General features: G+C 33.6%; 2 protein-coding genes across 5 annotated transcripts; one reads left to right on the forward strand and one right to left on the reverse strand.

Annotated features, from left to right (window-relative positions):
* Window positions 1-2,427: 2,427 nt before the first annotated feature.
* Window positions 2,428-7,060, forward strand: LOC110665656 (metal-nicotianamine transporter YSL1). Of its 4 annotated transcripts, none has more exons than XM_058137583.1 (8): window positions 2,428-3,493; window positions 3,615-3,976; window positions 4,102-4,274; window positions 4,615-4,709; window positions 5,247-5,381; window positions 5,472-5,664; window positions 5,743-5,860; window positions 5,939-7,060. In XM_058137583.1, exons 2-8 carry the CDS (start codon window positions 3,619-3,621, stop codon window positions 6,865-6,867), a joined length of 2,001 nt encoding a protein of 666 aa, XP_057993566.1. In that variant the 5' UTR covers window positions 2,428-3,493; window positions 3,615-3,618; the 3' UTR covers window positions 6,868-7,060. The 4 variants fall into 4 exon arrangements, with proteins under 4 accessions (XP_057993566.1, XP_057993567.1, XP_057993568.1 ...); XM_058137585.1 differs by lacking the exon at window positions 2,428-3,493 and having other exon boundaries at window positions 3,613-3,747; window positions 3,839-3,976; XM_058137584.1 differs by having other exon boundaries at window positions 2,428-3,976.
* Window positions 7,061-7,447: 387 nt separating this feature from the next.
* On the reverse strand, window positions 7,448-14,001 carry LOC110665655 (protein HLB1). The gene is made up of 14 exons (XM_021825863.2): window positions 13,499-14,001; window positions 12,653-12,778; window positions 12,315-12,384; window positions 11,878-11,991; window positions 11,305-11,388; window positions 10,855-10,905; window positions 10,689-10,718; window positions 10,451-10,513; window positions 10,237-10,302; window positions 9,984-10,112; window positions 9,721-9,756; window positions 8,968-9,087; window positions 8,420-8,602; window positions 7,448-7,725 (listed from the first exon to the last, which is right to left on the reverse strand). Exons 1-14 carry the CDS (start codon window positions 13,996-13,998, stop codon window positions 7,615-7,617), a joined length of 1,683 nt encoding a protein of 560 aa, XP_021681555.2. The 5' UTR covers window positions 13,999-14,001; the 3' UTR covers window positions 7,448-7,614.
* Between the last annotated feature and the right edge of the window lie 397 nt (window positions 14,002-14,398).

A 14,398-nucleotide genomic window follows, 5' to 3' on the forward strand; every position in this document is an offset into this window, starting at 1 on the left:
TTATTATAATGTAAATTTGAGATTTCATTTACCTGTATAGTTTTGTAATATTAGTTTTTGAGTCTTATAATCAATGAAATATTTCTTTTATGATGAGGTTGGTTTGAAAATTAAATGATTTGATTATTGAGATTGAATATTGAGATGAAACGAAGTTTATTGGAGTTGTATTTGAGAAAACATATTGGGAGTGTTTTCCTTTTCAAGTTTAAAGAACTGTTTTCTCAAAATACAGCCGGTACTCTGCCGAAATTTCAAAAAATTTTTATAACATCAGATTTTAATCGATCATTTAAATTTCACGAAAATTGATTTAAAATCCCTTGTAATATATTTAATGGGTTAACAGTAGGCGAAGTACGGTAATTCATTAGGTGTACTGCGGGATCATGTTACATCTTACGGAGGAGTATGGTGTGACATGACATATGTGGGAAGGAGAAAATATTATTAGCAATAAATTCAATCTAATATTGCCACTTGACATTGCCATTTAGTACAGAAGAAAATTTGACTACTTTAAATAGTGCAATATGACATAAATATAATTATTTTAGAATTCTATGTGACAGTACCAGGGGAAAACCTATTTACTTTATATATATATATATATAGTAAAAAATTAAATTTAGATTTTAACTTAAAAATTAAATAGTAATTATATATTATAATTATATAAGATATTAAATTAAAATTAAAGATTAAAATTATGAAAAATTAATATTCTATAAATACTATGTGAAATTTAATAAATATCAATTTAATTTAATATAATTGACATATACGACAAGGGAAAAAATTATTAGCAATAAATTCAATTTAATATTATCACTTGACATAAATGTAATAATGTTAAAATCCTATGTAGTAACACAGGAGAAAACTTAATTGCTTTAAATATTATTATGTGACATAAAAATAATCATTTTAGAATTTTATGTGGTAGTATCGGGAACACCACTCTAATATATATATATATATATATATATATATATATATATATATATATATATATATATATATATATATATATATATATATAACTGTAGAGGATTGTAGAATATAGCTGCTGATGTATTGTTAATGGGCTATAACGTTGATGTTGAGCTGAGTATTGTTAGGCTTAGTAGTAGGGGTGAGCATTCGGTTCAAACCGAATCGAACCGAATTAAATTATAAAAATCAAACCGTAAATTTTAAAAATCAAATCGAACTGAAATGGGTGAAAAATCGAATCGAACCGAACCGTTCTATTTCGGTTCAGTTCGGTTTAAACCGATCGGTTTGATTTTTTTATTGATTTTTGAATTTAGACTTGATTTTCAAGTTATTTGGTCTAATTTTAACTTTGGTTTGAACTTAATAACCATTAAACAATGAAATTAAATAATTAATATATATAAAATTAAATATAATTCATAAATTTTTCATAAAAATAAATCAATTCAAAAATCATTTTGGTTCGATTTAGTTTGATTTGACAATATAAATTACTGTTCGGTTCGATTCGGTTTAATCGATTTGTTCTCTTCAAAACCGAACCGAACAGAAATAACCGAAATTTTTATAATTTAAAATTGAATTGAACCGATTTAATTTTAAAACCAAACCGATTAAATCGAATCAACTCGATTCAATTTGATTTTTCAATTTGAACCGAATTCTGCTCGCCCTACCTAATAGTGCTTTGTATTGTTTGTTTTAGTTAGCACGCTGTGCGCATGTATTAAAGAGACTATAAAAGCTTCGGTATATAGAATTTTATTTTTCAGTGAAATGATATTTTTCTCTACCACTTTTCTAAATTGTTCAATGGCTATACGTATGATTCAAATTCAAAATTTAAATCTCTAATTTTTTATATTGAAATGAAACCGCCTTTAATTTATTTTAATGATAACTACCGAATAGTTCTTCAAAAATCGACGGCACAAGATATAGCTAATTATAGACTTATTTAGTATTTTTATTTGATCTGCTCGAAAAAATTATTTTTTTAAATATATTAATTAAAGAATGTTAAAAAATAATTTTAAATTAAATTTAATAAATTTTAATTATAAAAATATTAAAATAATAAAATAATTTTTTTTAAATCACTTTTTTTAATAGTATATAAAATAATATTTTTATTTAAAAAAATAATTTTAAACCTTTAAACAAAATAACAAACAGGCACTATGTCTGCTTCCTTGGTTTAGGGTTTAATTTGCTCGAAGCTGTGGACTTTCAGTTTTAGAATTAGTATTTCTGGGCCTCTAATGGGCTTTTTCGGTCATTGTCATTAAATTAAGATCGTAATCCCTTTTTTCTCTGGAACCAGGAAAATAAGCGATATTATATATTTTTAAAACACAGAATTTACTAATTACACCGAATTTACTTGATTTTGTGAAAGGGAGATTTTTTTTTTTTTTTTATTTGTAATAGAAATTCTTGAATGAATGACTATTGCATTATGATTCTTTGCATTTTCTCCCTCCATTTCATCAATCTGCTGAAATAATGTAAATTGAAAGTCTGTTGTAGCAGATGTGTTATTTCAACTATGGCTGGCATCTGTTGCCATCTTTATGGAACGATCTACAATGTAAATTGAAAGTCTGGTGTTTGGAGGGTTTTCCATAGAGAGGATACAGATTGAGAGACAGTGAAGAGAGGGGGATTTTGGAGAGAGAGGACATGGAAAGAGACGAAAAAAAAAAAGAGAAATATTATTATGTCTATCAAGATATTGGTAACTATAAAACTAGCAAAAATAGGTTACCAAATTAAAATTTATGAGTTTTTTTTATATCACAAATTAAAGTTTAAAGATAATCTTGTTATAAAGCTCAAACTTCAGGGAGGATGGGTCAGATTTACTTTGACACTTCAACCCACTTGATATGAAGAAAGAATCTCCTCTAATGACAAACACTATCATGACCACCTCAATGGAGGAGAAAAAAAGAGGCAGAGGTCAATGATAACTTGATAAGGTCAGCTCTCATCTTGCCTGCCCAATATCTCCCTAAGTGAGTCTTTTTTCCAGGAGTTGTACCTGTTATCTATATCACAATGCCAAGCCACACTTCCATTTATTGTATTTTATCCAAAGCTGCTGCTTTTTTTTCCCCATCTATAGATGTTGTTGGACAAGTAAAGCATTGTTTATACTAGAGCACTTTCGAAAGTGCTTGATTAATTTTAGATTAGATCATAATCATTAAAAGTGATACTTAGGACTGTTGGGTGAAATTTTTCATTGATGTTATGAGTGCATTGAAGAAAAAGAAGTACTAGGCCCTCTGATTAGTTGAGTGTCTTTTTATCAAAGAATTGATGACAGGCAATAAATACCCTTTAAGCAGTCTCTGACCACTGTGCACTCTGCAGATGTCCAAATCGCTACAAACATATTTTCCACATATCATTTGTCATACTTCTCTACTCATCTCAGTGAATAAGCAAGGAAGAAAAGAGCACAAGCACAGATATTAAAAGAAGCAAGGTGAGGTTGTTTAGCAGGCATATTTCACTTTTGAAGTTATTTTCAAATCTATAATAAGTTTATCATTTGGGATTAAGATTTTGTTGTTGCATCAAGTTTTATGATAATCATACATTCTCAGAGAAATGAGCATGGAAGAGGCAAAAGAAAAGAACGAGATTGAGAATGAGAAACTGGAAGAGACGCAGGATGAAGCAGAGAGATTAGGGAGAGCCCAACCGTGGACAAGGCAAATCACTGCAAGAGGAGTGCTAGTGAGTGTTGTGATTGGGGCCATCTATAGTGTGATAACTATGAAGCTGAACCTCACAACTGGGCTGGTTCCTAATCTAAATGTCTCTGCAGCCCTTCTTGCTTTTGTGTTTATCAGAACATGGACAAAAATGCTTCGTATGGCAGGATTCGTAGCCAAACCCTTTACCCGTCAAGAGAATACTATGATTCAAACTTGTGCAGTTGCTTGTTATAGTATAGCTGTGGGAGGTTGGCTTTCATCTATTGTAATTACACTTTGCCCATGTAAACGTTCTTTTTGTTAAGTAGCCTGCTTGCTTAGTTATGATCCTTTTTTTAACGTTTGTTTCATTTTGGGTTTTACTTAATCACAGGTGGGTTTGCTTCTTACCTTTTGGCATTAAATAGGAAGACATATGAGTTTTCAGGGGAACACACTGAAGGGAACTCTTCAAGAGCTGTAAAGGAACCTGGATTTGGTTGGATGACTGGCTTCCTTTTTCTAGTTTGCTTTGTTGGCCTTTTCGTCTTAATTCCACTTAGAAAGGTATATGACCAGTCTCTACACTATAATATTAACTTATAGGTTGGCCTTTATATATGTTCTTCCAACACAATTTGATAGTTTTAATGGGTTGAAGGCCATAGGGACCCCAGTAGCATCATGGAGTCATAACTCCCTTCTTATTTTATATAAATTTCCGAAATTACAAAGTTAAATTTTGGCTTTTTTGTTCTAAAATAAAGTTCTGCTTTAAGTTTATCATCTAAAAGAAAGAGGGTTTTGATTCCATCTTCAAATGGACGATTATTATTATTATTATTATTATTATTATTATTATTATTATTATTATTATTATTATTAATTTTGTGTTGTTGTAACCCAGATCATGATAATAGACCTTAAGTTGACTTATCCAAGTGGTTTGGCAACAGCAGTTCTCATCAATGGCTTCCATACCCAAGGAGATAAGATGGCCAAGTACACTTCAAATTTAGTAGTTTCATTTATTGGTTATTTAATTTCTAACATTTGGTATATAATTAAGAGGGCATTTGTATTAACTTATGAGTTGGTCAAACTAACTTTGTAAATTTTATAAATAGGATGACTTATTTGTTTATAATAATTTTTTAACTTATAAGTTTAACTTATAAGCTGAAAAAAATAAGTCGGGAGAGATTAGCTCTTCATTTTGATACTTATAAATCATTTTGATACTTATAAATTAATTTGATTAAGTATTTTAATATATTATATTTATTTAATTTTTAAAATTTCACTACAAATCTTATTTAATATACTTTTTAGTCAATTTAATTATAAATGTTCTTATAAGTTATTTTTTACCAAACGCGTCTTATCAGTCACTTATAAATACTCTATCTAAACACATAACTGTTTAAAATTTTAAATATCTAAAAGCTCAAATTAATTTATAAACACTTAGTACTTATAAGTTAATTTTTATAAATCAAACTAAACAACCTCTAAATATTGAGCTAATTGTTATTGCAGGAAACAAGTTCGTGGGTTTATGAAGTATTTCTCAATCAGCTTCTTGTGGGCTTTTTTCGAGTGGTTTTTTACAGGGAAAGAGGCATGTGGGTTCTCACAGTTCCCTACTTTTGGATTGCAAGCTTGGAAACAAACGTATGAAACTTTTAGTCCTTTTAATCATTGATATCTCTAAGATTTTGTTTCGTCACAATGATACTGATCATTTCTTTGTTGGTTTGTTAGATTTTTCTTTGATTTTAGCGCCACTTTTGTGGGAGCAGGGATGATTGTTTCCCACCTAGTGAACTTGTCTTTGCTTCTTGGGGCTGTCCTCTCATATGGGATTATGTGGCCTCTCATTAATAAGCTCAAGGGAGATTGGTTCCCGGCGAATTTAGAAGGAGAAGCTGACATGAAGGGCTTGTATGGTTACAAGGTCTCTCTCTGATTTCTGTTCATAATTTTCTTAAACTTGTATTAATTTCTTGTTTTCCGGCTCTATATAAATTGGCAGGTTTTTATATCAGTTGCTTTGATCCTAGGAGATGGGCTATACAATTTCGTTAAGATAATAAGCTTTACAATCATCAATATCCATGGCAGATTAAAGAGCAGCAGCAACCTCAATACAGGTAAATAGAAAATCCATATTTTCACCTCTATAAATCAACACTCAACAGACTCCTTGTTGACAACATTGCTTTTGCCAGAGGCTCTGGATGGCCAGCAGGAGTCAATTGATGATCTAAAACAAAATGAACTCTTCCTCAGGGAGAAGATACCCATGTGGATAGGAGTCACTGGATATGTCTTCTTCTCTGTTATATCAATAATTGTGGTCCCAATAATATTCCCTCAGCTTAAATGGTACTACGTTGTTGTTGCTTACCTTCTTGCTCCATCTCTGGCATTTTGCAATGCTTATGGAGCTGGTCTTACCGACATAAACATGGCTTATAATTATAGCAAAGTTGCTCTCTTTGTGCTAGCTGCATTGTCTGGGAAAGAGAATGGTGTCGTTGCAGCTCTTGCTGGTTGTGGCCTTATTAAATCTGTTGTTTCTGTTGCTTGCATCCTAATGCAGGATTTCAAAACAGCCCATCTGACTTACACTTCCCCAAGAGCGATGTTCATGAGCCAGGTTATTGGCACTGCAGTTGGCTGTGTGATTGCTCCTCTCAGCTTCTTCCTGTTCTACAAGGCATTTGATGTTGGAAATCCCAAGGAAGAGTTTAAAGCTCCTTATGCACTAATCTATAGAAACATGGCAATTATTGGCGTTCAGGGTTTCTCGGCTTTGCCTCACCATTGTTTGCAGCTTTGTTATGGCCTCTTTGGTTTTGCAGTAGCAGTTAACCTCGCAAGAGATCTCTCGCCACAGAAACTTGGACCATGGATGCCTCTTCCGATGGTCATGGCAGTGCCCTTTCTTGTTGGCGCTTACTTTGCCATTGATATGTGCGTTGGAAGTTTAATTGTTTTTGCATGGCACAAACTCAACTCCGAGAAGGCAGAGTTGATGATACCAGCAATCGCTTCCGGATTGATCTGTGGAGAAGGTCTGTGGACTCTTCCTGCTGCTATTCTTGCTTTGGCCAAAATAAAACCACCAATATGCATGAAATTTATACCATCCTAGAGAAACCTCATGAAAATGAAGATTCAGGATTTGGGTAGCCTCAAGTACAATTGGCACCCCCCTAGCGTGCCCTTTGATTTGGCAGACTTAACTGTAGGTTATTGCCATAGTTACCATATACATAATATATTTCTCATCTTTTATCTGCTATGATTAGACATTCCAAGTTTTTTTCTGCAATTATTTTGTTTAATTTCCTTTCTTTTATACACGACATGAAAAGCAAGCTAATCATAGATAAATTGTAGGGTAGGACAATCCCATGGTCCCTCCATCTCACAAACTTCCTTAAACCCACAGCAAATAAGTAGGAAGAATTTTGATAATTTTTGCTTTTTAGTTGCCAAAACAAAAAGCTTTAAAGGCTAATAGTGTCGTTCGGAGTACAACCTGTCATATGCACAGGTAACTTCTTCCTCCAAAGTATAACAGTAAAATGTGCAGAGATCATGTTTTAGTTAGAAATTTTTAGGTTCTACTGTCATTATCAAAAGACTGCATATTATCCAAGTGAACAATACGTTCAACTCATCCCATTGTGTCACATCAAGAGTCTGAACAAGAATACTCATTGGCCGTATAAAACAAAACAATCTACGCTCAATATGTAATGCAGTGAATATTTGATAAACCTCACGCTATTCCAAAATTTTGAATATACAGAATTCTTATTCAAATGACCAAATTTGAATACCATAAATCTTGACAAGTATATTGCATTGGTCATGAATGTAATAATAAATATAATCAGCCTGTGACAATACCCGCTAGGACTTCACTTTTACCCCGTGCATAGATTGTGTAAACTAGACGGATTGCATCCAGCCATCCATCCAGGGATTCCCATGAGTCAGCAATCTGAATGATCGTCGAGCAGATGTTAAAACATGGGTTCTTGATGTGAAAAAGCAGTAAATTCCATCCAAAATTTTCATGCAATAAAAGACCCATAAATTGGCAATCATTACTGAAGAATGATAAAGGAAGAATTAAAAATAAATAAATTCTGCTTTCATCTTCCACTTAATCATGCAATACACATTGAAGAAAAAATAAAAAGGTCACGCTTTAGACTACAAGTATTTGAAGTAAAAATTGCACATCATCTATGCATGAACTTAGTTTGCCCAAACTCTTTGAAGTCCTATTTATTAGTTTACAATTCCCTCAATGCAATTATCCAAACAGAGTGCATATCAAAGGCATAGGTTCCCAGTTTCAGCAGGGTAAAATAACGAATAATAATTGCTATCTCATCAACTAGAGGCAGCTAATTTATTAGCGTGATCCCTCTATAGTAGAGAGCAAATGTTGGATAAGCTTGGAAGGTACACAAGGACATCATTTAGATAATATATCAATGGGCTATCAGATAGCAATCCTATGAATAGAGGAAATACAATCTAAATAATGTTTGTTTTCACAGCAGGATGTTCATAGTGATGTGTAAGTGCTAAAGACAATCCTTCCAAGGGTAAGAATCCAGATGCAACAAAATATCATTCCATTCGTTGTATATAAATTTTAAGTAAAATGAAAAACTAATGCCTACCGAGAAAAATGGTCCATGAACTGTATCAATGCAAAGGCCTGCACCAGGTGGCAAAGTCAGATCAGCACAGGCTGATACAGAAACAATATCTGGTACATTGACTTTAATAGCCCTTTTTTCGCTATTTGTCACATCTGGTCTACCAGAGAGGCTCTGAGTTTGTTTTTGCTCTAATTTGTTAACCTGTCAAGGAAATGATAAAACAAAAAGGAAGTTTAGAGGGAAAAAGAAAGGAAATATTGGTTAGCACAAGCAGTTCCATCAAATCTCACAAAAGATTGGTTGATGGCCAAATTAACACATAAAAATAAAAAAATTAATAATATGACCACAGATGAGACAACATTTTAGAACCTTCATTTTTAATTTTTCATTTTCTCTATAACACCCTCCAGAGTTGAGCAACTAAATTACCTTCTGAAGGATTATATAAGGTGTATTCTCATCACAGAAACATAACAAAATCAAATTGGATGAAAATTTTATTCAACTACACAATAAGCAAAGACACCAAATTTTAATGTGCGCGGTAGGAAAACAAATTTTACCTGTTGAAGCCCTTCATGATTTAATACAAATTGGGATCTCTTCCAGTCATTATGAGGTGCAATTGGTTCCCCTGCTGGTGGTGCAGTCAGATACCCAACTTTAAGATATGGCAATGGTAACTGTCAACAATCAATTCCTGTCAGATTTTTCGTACAAAAGAATGATTTTTTTCAACTGGATCTTGCAATAAACCATGTAACAACAGCTTTTACACTGGATCACTCAAATTTTATCAGCTTAGTCATGTTCCAGCTGCTGAATATAGAAACACGTTAAAAAGTAACATGTAGCAATTACTTGAACTAAAGAATAAGTTGTTCCCCCAAAAAAGAATAAGATATTAGATAAAGGCATAAAGCATAACCAGGGTGGTAAGAAGTTCACCAGAAGCCAACGTAATGATAAAAATAAGGTCTGTACAATGCTTTATTCTCTACTAACATCCATTTTTCAAGATACAATAGCTTATGGGTGAGGTGACAATGGTTTAGGTCATGATGTAATATCAGTCGCATATAAAGGCAAGATCTACCAGATAATCCAAGGTCTGGTTAGACATCACTTATCAACTAACAAAAAGACCAGCATAAATTCCATAGAGCTGCCAAGACATGTGTCTCATCCAATGATTGAAAGGTCCGAGAAAAGATTACAACCAAAATAAAACCTAAATAGTTTGCCACCTAGGAATTGACAAGGAATAAACATTTAGGATTGAAAAACACAATATATCATTAAAATGTAATACTGACCATTGAACGCACAAGTCTCAAGGCACTGCTGTATACCTGTAATCACGACATCAAATAGAAGCTTAGCCTATTAATCAATATTATTATCCTCCTGCTATTGGAGACTGTAATATCATGAACATCTGCATTGTGCTATGTTAAGCAAATGTAATATAAAGGAGATGATTTATGCCATCAAATCACAAAAGAACATCAAAACAAAATGGCAGCCTATGATCCATCAAGAGGAAACTAATTGAGAATCAATTATACCCAACACTTACAGAGTAATTTGGTTTCAATGCATGAGCAGCTGCGATGTAGATAGCAGATTGGCTGTACAACTCATTGGGGGAAACATCTTTAGGATTGGTTGAACCCCCGGTTCTTAACGTGTCCTCTGCTAATCCATACTGTAATAAAGAACATAAAGAATTTACCACAAATAGCCCATCTGATTTAAATGAATTGATGAGACAATAAATTACATTTATTGACCATGGTATTCCAGATACATGTTGAAAAGTTAATACTGACCAAAACAGTTCCAAGATTGTAGATTGCTCGGTGGAAATCAAATTGCAACTGTATTGCTGCACGAAACTGCATTACAAAACAAGTGAAAAACATCAAAAAGACAGAAGGCATTAATAGACCATATTCTTAGGAGATATCAGATGCCAAATTACTTTGCTTCTTATTCCTATGCATTCATCCAAACAATCTTAAGTCTCCCTAGTGACGTTTGTACCTTGCTAATAGCAGTTCTGACAATTGTTTGCTTTTCACGTGCAGGAACAATTGCACTGAGTTCCTAAAAATGCAAAATCAAAACATTATGCTAAATGAAACCAAGAGCACTACACAGTAAGTCATCTTCAACCATTCACCCAAACAGAAACTCCACAAAATCATGTAAAAATTTAATTAGTAATAATTGTGAAAGAGAAAAGGATAAACAAATTGGGAACCAATAGCAATCTAAATACCTGCAAAGCAAGACCCCAATTGTTAAGTGCCTGAGGCAAAATTGCATGTCAGGTTAGAATCAATAATAAGAAAAAGACAAAGCAACTTAAAATAAGAAACAGATGGAAAGTTGTGGATTCAGGTTTCGTAAAAAAACATAAAAACTCAACAATAAATGGGATGTACCTGGGGACTGTTCCAGTTAAGTTGGACAGCTTTTTCATAATTTTTTGTCGCCTGCAAAATCACATTACATGGTTCCCTTCTTTAATAGGGCCATCCAAAAGAAAATATCGGTACTTTTCAACAAAAAGAACTATCAAATGCAAGCCCAAAGTGCTTAACAAGGACAGCATAGAAGAGGAAATTAATTTTGCATGCAGTAGTACCGTTAGCTCCTTTTTAATGTCAGAAAGGTCCTGCCCTTATAGATGATTACAAATTAAATAGTAGCACATTAACTCATTTTAAAAAGGATAATCTACTCGTTTTAAAATGGATAATCTAAGGGAAGTAATTTTTTTTCATCTTTTCCAGCTAATCAAAACAGCAACACCAACAATTAAAAAATATATGTGTGTGTGTGTGCGTGTGAGTGTGTGTCTGTGAATGGATTACTGAGATTTTATAGTGAACCTGCTTCCATAGTTCTTCAGCCTCCTTTGTACGACCACGCATTTTTGCACGATCAGAGATTGCTATAGCCCAATTGTAAAAGGCCTGTCAAGTAATCATAAATCACAAACTTTTACATCAGGAGATCATCAAGGCTGATTTGTAAGATCACCATGTAAACGTACAATGTACAAACATACTTCTGCAATATACAACATATATGATATGATTTCTAAGTGTGGAGGCTCATTTGCTACGACAAAATACCCAAAAATGCACAATCAACAGCCAAAGGCCCAAACCTAGCTAGTACTTCATGTAAAATGCACCTTCTTATTGTTTAATATGGTTCTTATGCTCTACCAGGAGAAAAAGTAAGCATATATACAAACTTGAGCTATCCAAAGCACCAAACTAGTCAGTCACAGCTCCAATGGATACTGCATGGACCACTCAAAAGTTTGGAATAATCACTCACATGAAAGCATTCCGTGCAATTCCATTTCTTATCTTATTTATCTGTTGTGACCAGTTACAATGCTTGTCAAAAATTGATCCATCACAAGATTGTTTAGAAAGGATATGGATACATACATCATGAAGTGTAGGACAGAGGCAGGTAGCTTCATCATATTTTTTACAGGCCTCCTCAAGCAAAGCATCTTTAGAAGGTGAGGTAGAATCTGGACTAACATTATCTGCACTTTCCTGGAAGCCAAACGTGGATCATGTAAATATGCTGGGAAACGACTATTACATAAAATGTTTCTATCACAATGCTGGGAAATGAATACACATGCATATGAAGAGTATTACCCCCTTCATATGCATGCATAAAGATATAGAAACGCACATAATACACACAAGATAAACAAGAATTCTGTAAACATTTTACTGGGAAAAAATGCCTTTTCAAACATTCACAAGATAGGTAATCAAGCAAGCTGTACATCTAATATCCTTGAGAGAGAGAGAGAGAGAGAGAGAGAGAGAGTGCTAGCATTAATAGAAACAAATGAGATATTTCTGACCTGAAGAACCAATGCCCAATTGTACAGTGCATCATAGTCTTCCGGATTTCTCTCTATTGCACTAGCATACCTATAAAATTTTGAGCATACTTTTGGAAATTAGCAAAAATCCAAAGCAATTAAAATCAAGAAGGTATTTTTTTCACCATGATGAAGCTCAAATTGAAATTCTGCCATTTCTTACTTCGATTTTTCTTCTTAATTTATTTTTAATCATTCAAAATTTCTTAAAGGAAACAGAGGAAGGCTTTCCATAATAGTAATCCAGAGAGAGATGGAGAGAGACCCAATGAAGCCCACTGCCAAGTGGGGAAAGGGGGAACCAAAGAAAAAAGTACCTCTTGGCAGCAAATGTAAGAATCCGTTGGCGTGACCGACCCTCCTCATCAGCACCTGTAACACTATTGATCAATTCCATTGCAGCACTATTTTGCTCTGCTTGGTAGTGCGGTGTGCCTTGGTGACTGAAACAATTAAAAAAACATAGAAGGGAAAAGATAAGGTTTCTGCAGAAGGAAAAACACATTCGCACACAGGAAAAAAAAAAAATCTTCTTATGACATCAGTGCACAAGAAGTTTATGGTCATTACCAGAAGACATATCACATGGACTTTTAGTAGTAAAGTAACATTACTGGAAAATGACTGGTATGGCGGCCTTAGAACTTAAGATCCATCATATAAATTTTCAGCAAAAGCAACAGTAGTCCAGCATGAACAGACTAATATAGGCAAAAACAATGGAAAGTGTTGCGACAATTAAGGAGAGAGACCCGAAAAAAGTAAAAAGAAAGAGACTTGCAACCAAAGATGGTCTATTAACGAAAGAAACATTTGAAACAGATCACGTTAAACTCACAATTCCGTGCTGCCAAAATCAGTGATGGGATAATGCTATAACGTTGCCAAGAATATGGTGCTTGAATTATATGCAAAGATATTTCACCATGAGATCCAAGTATCACAAGCGCCATCATTTCAATAAAAGACAATAATTATTCTTCTGATATCAAAAGGTCGAGTTTATAACGAGTAAATATGCTCAACTCAACTCATCAAGTCATTAACAATAAAATTAATTAACAGCAAGATCCAGAAATTTGTTAAGGAAAACTGATCAGTGAGCTAAATATCAGTAATTGAAATGCTCAACTCAACTCAACTCAAATCTTTAACGACCAAACCTTTGAGGAGTACTGGAATGCTCTCCTTCTTCGCTTTTCAATTCACTAAGTAATTCCCTCATCGTGAAAGTTCTGCTCCCTTCGTCTTTTCGCAGCTCGGGACGTGCATCTTGCTCGTTGGATTGAGGTTTATCCACTTCGTTCGATTGGATCGAAGCATCTCTCGGTTCCTCTGTATTGGGATCTGCATCCGCTACTGCCACTGCTGCCGGTTCAGGTTCTGGTTCCGAGGTTTCCTGCGGTTCAGGCCCTGATGCCCGCGCAGGCTCAGGTACGGAATTTGGTTCTGGTATAGGTTCAGGTTTGGCTCCATTTTGCAACTGTGGCTCCTCGGTGGACATTGCAGGGAGGGCCAAGGGTTTTGGGGAGTTAAATCGATTGGATTCAAGTTGGAAGCAGGGAGATCTGTTGAAGAGATGATGCCGTTGAAGAGGAATTCTGTTTTTGGCAGCGATCAGTAGTGGACGTGATCTGGTGGTCAATAACATGGGCCTTAACATCCTACAAGGTCCAAACATATTTCATTTGAGGCCTTTTTTATGGTCTGACCATTTTTTTTTAAGAGTAAAAATAAGAAAATAGACATCGAAGAAAAGAATGAAAAATTATTAAGTGTACTTGATGTATATGTATTATTTTTCATAATTATATGAGATTTATTTTCTATATTATAGAAAGAGTCTACTTTTCTATGAGAGAATGAACATTATTTTTTAATATTTCAGTGTATTTAATAATTAGTCAAAAAGAACTTTTTTTTTTTTGTTTTTTTTCAAAAGCAGAGCTGAAGGCATTATCAATTAACAGAGGCATCACAATTATTTTGCCCTGAGATAATTTGATTTGAAAAAGTTCAGTCATTAAATTAAAAATAAATTATAAACCAACATGAAAGCAATC

The sequence above is a fragment of the Hevea brasiliensis genome, chromosome 16 (assembly GCF_030052815.1).
Source record: "Hevea brasiliensis isolate MT/VB/25A 57/8 chromosome 16, ASM3005281v1, whole genome shotgun sequence".
Classification (NCBI taxonomy): Eukaryota; Viridiplantae; Streptophyta; class Magnoliopsida; order Malpighiales; family Euphorbiaceae; genus Hevea; species Hevea brasiliensis.

Excerpts from the sequence above, each read along its gene's own strand:
- LOC110665655 (XM_021825863.2), bottom strand. The coding sequence starts at position 13,998 with ATGTTAAGGCCCATGTTATTGACCACCAGATCACGTCCACTACTGATC. Across the intron at positions 8,603-8,967 it reads ATCATGAAGGGCTTCAACAG|GTTAACAAATTAGAGCAAAA; the intron begins GTAAAATTTGTT and ends TTTCCTTGACAG. Across the intron at positions 7,726-8,419 it reads TTCATGGACCATTTTTCTCG|ATTGCTGACTCATGGGAATC; the intron begins GTAGGCATTAGT and ends ACGATCATTCAG.
- LOC110665656 (XM_058137584.1), top strand. The coding sequence starts at position 3,619 with ATGAGCATGGAAGAGGCAAAAGAAAAGAACGAGATTGAGAATGAGAAA. Across the intron at positions 4,710-5,246 it reads CAAGGAGATAAGATGGCCAA|GAAACAAGTTCGTGGGTTTA; the intron begins GTACACTTCAAA and ends TTGTTATTGCAG. Across the intron at positions 5,382-5,471 it reads TTGCAAGCTTGGAAACAAAC|ATTTTTCTTTGATTTTAGCG; the intron begins GTATGAAACTTT and ends TTGGTTTGTTAG.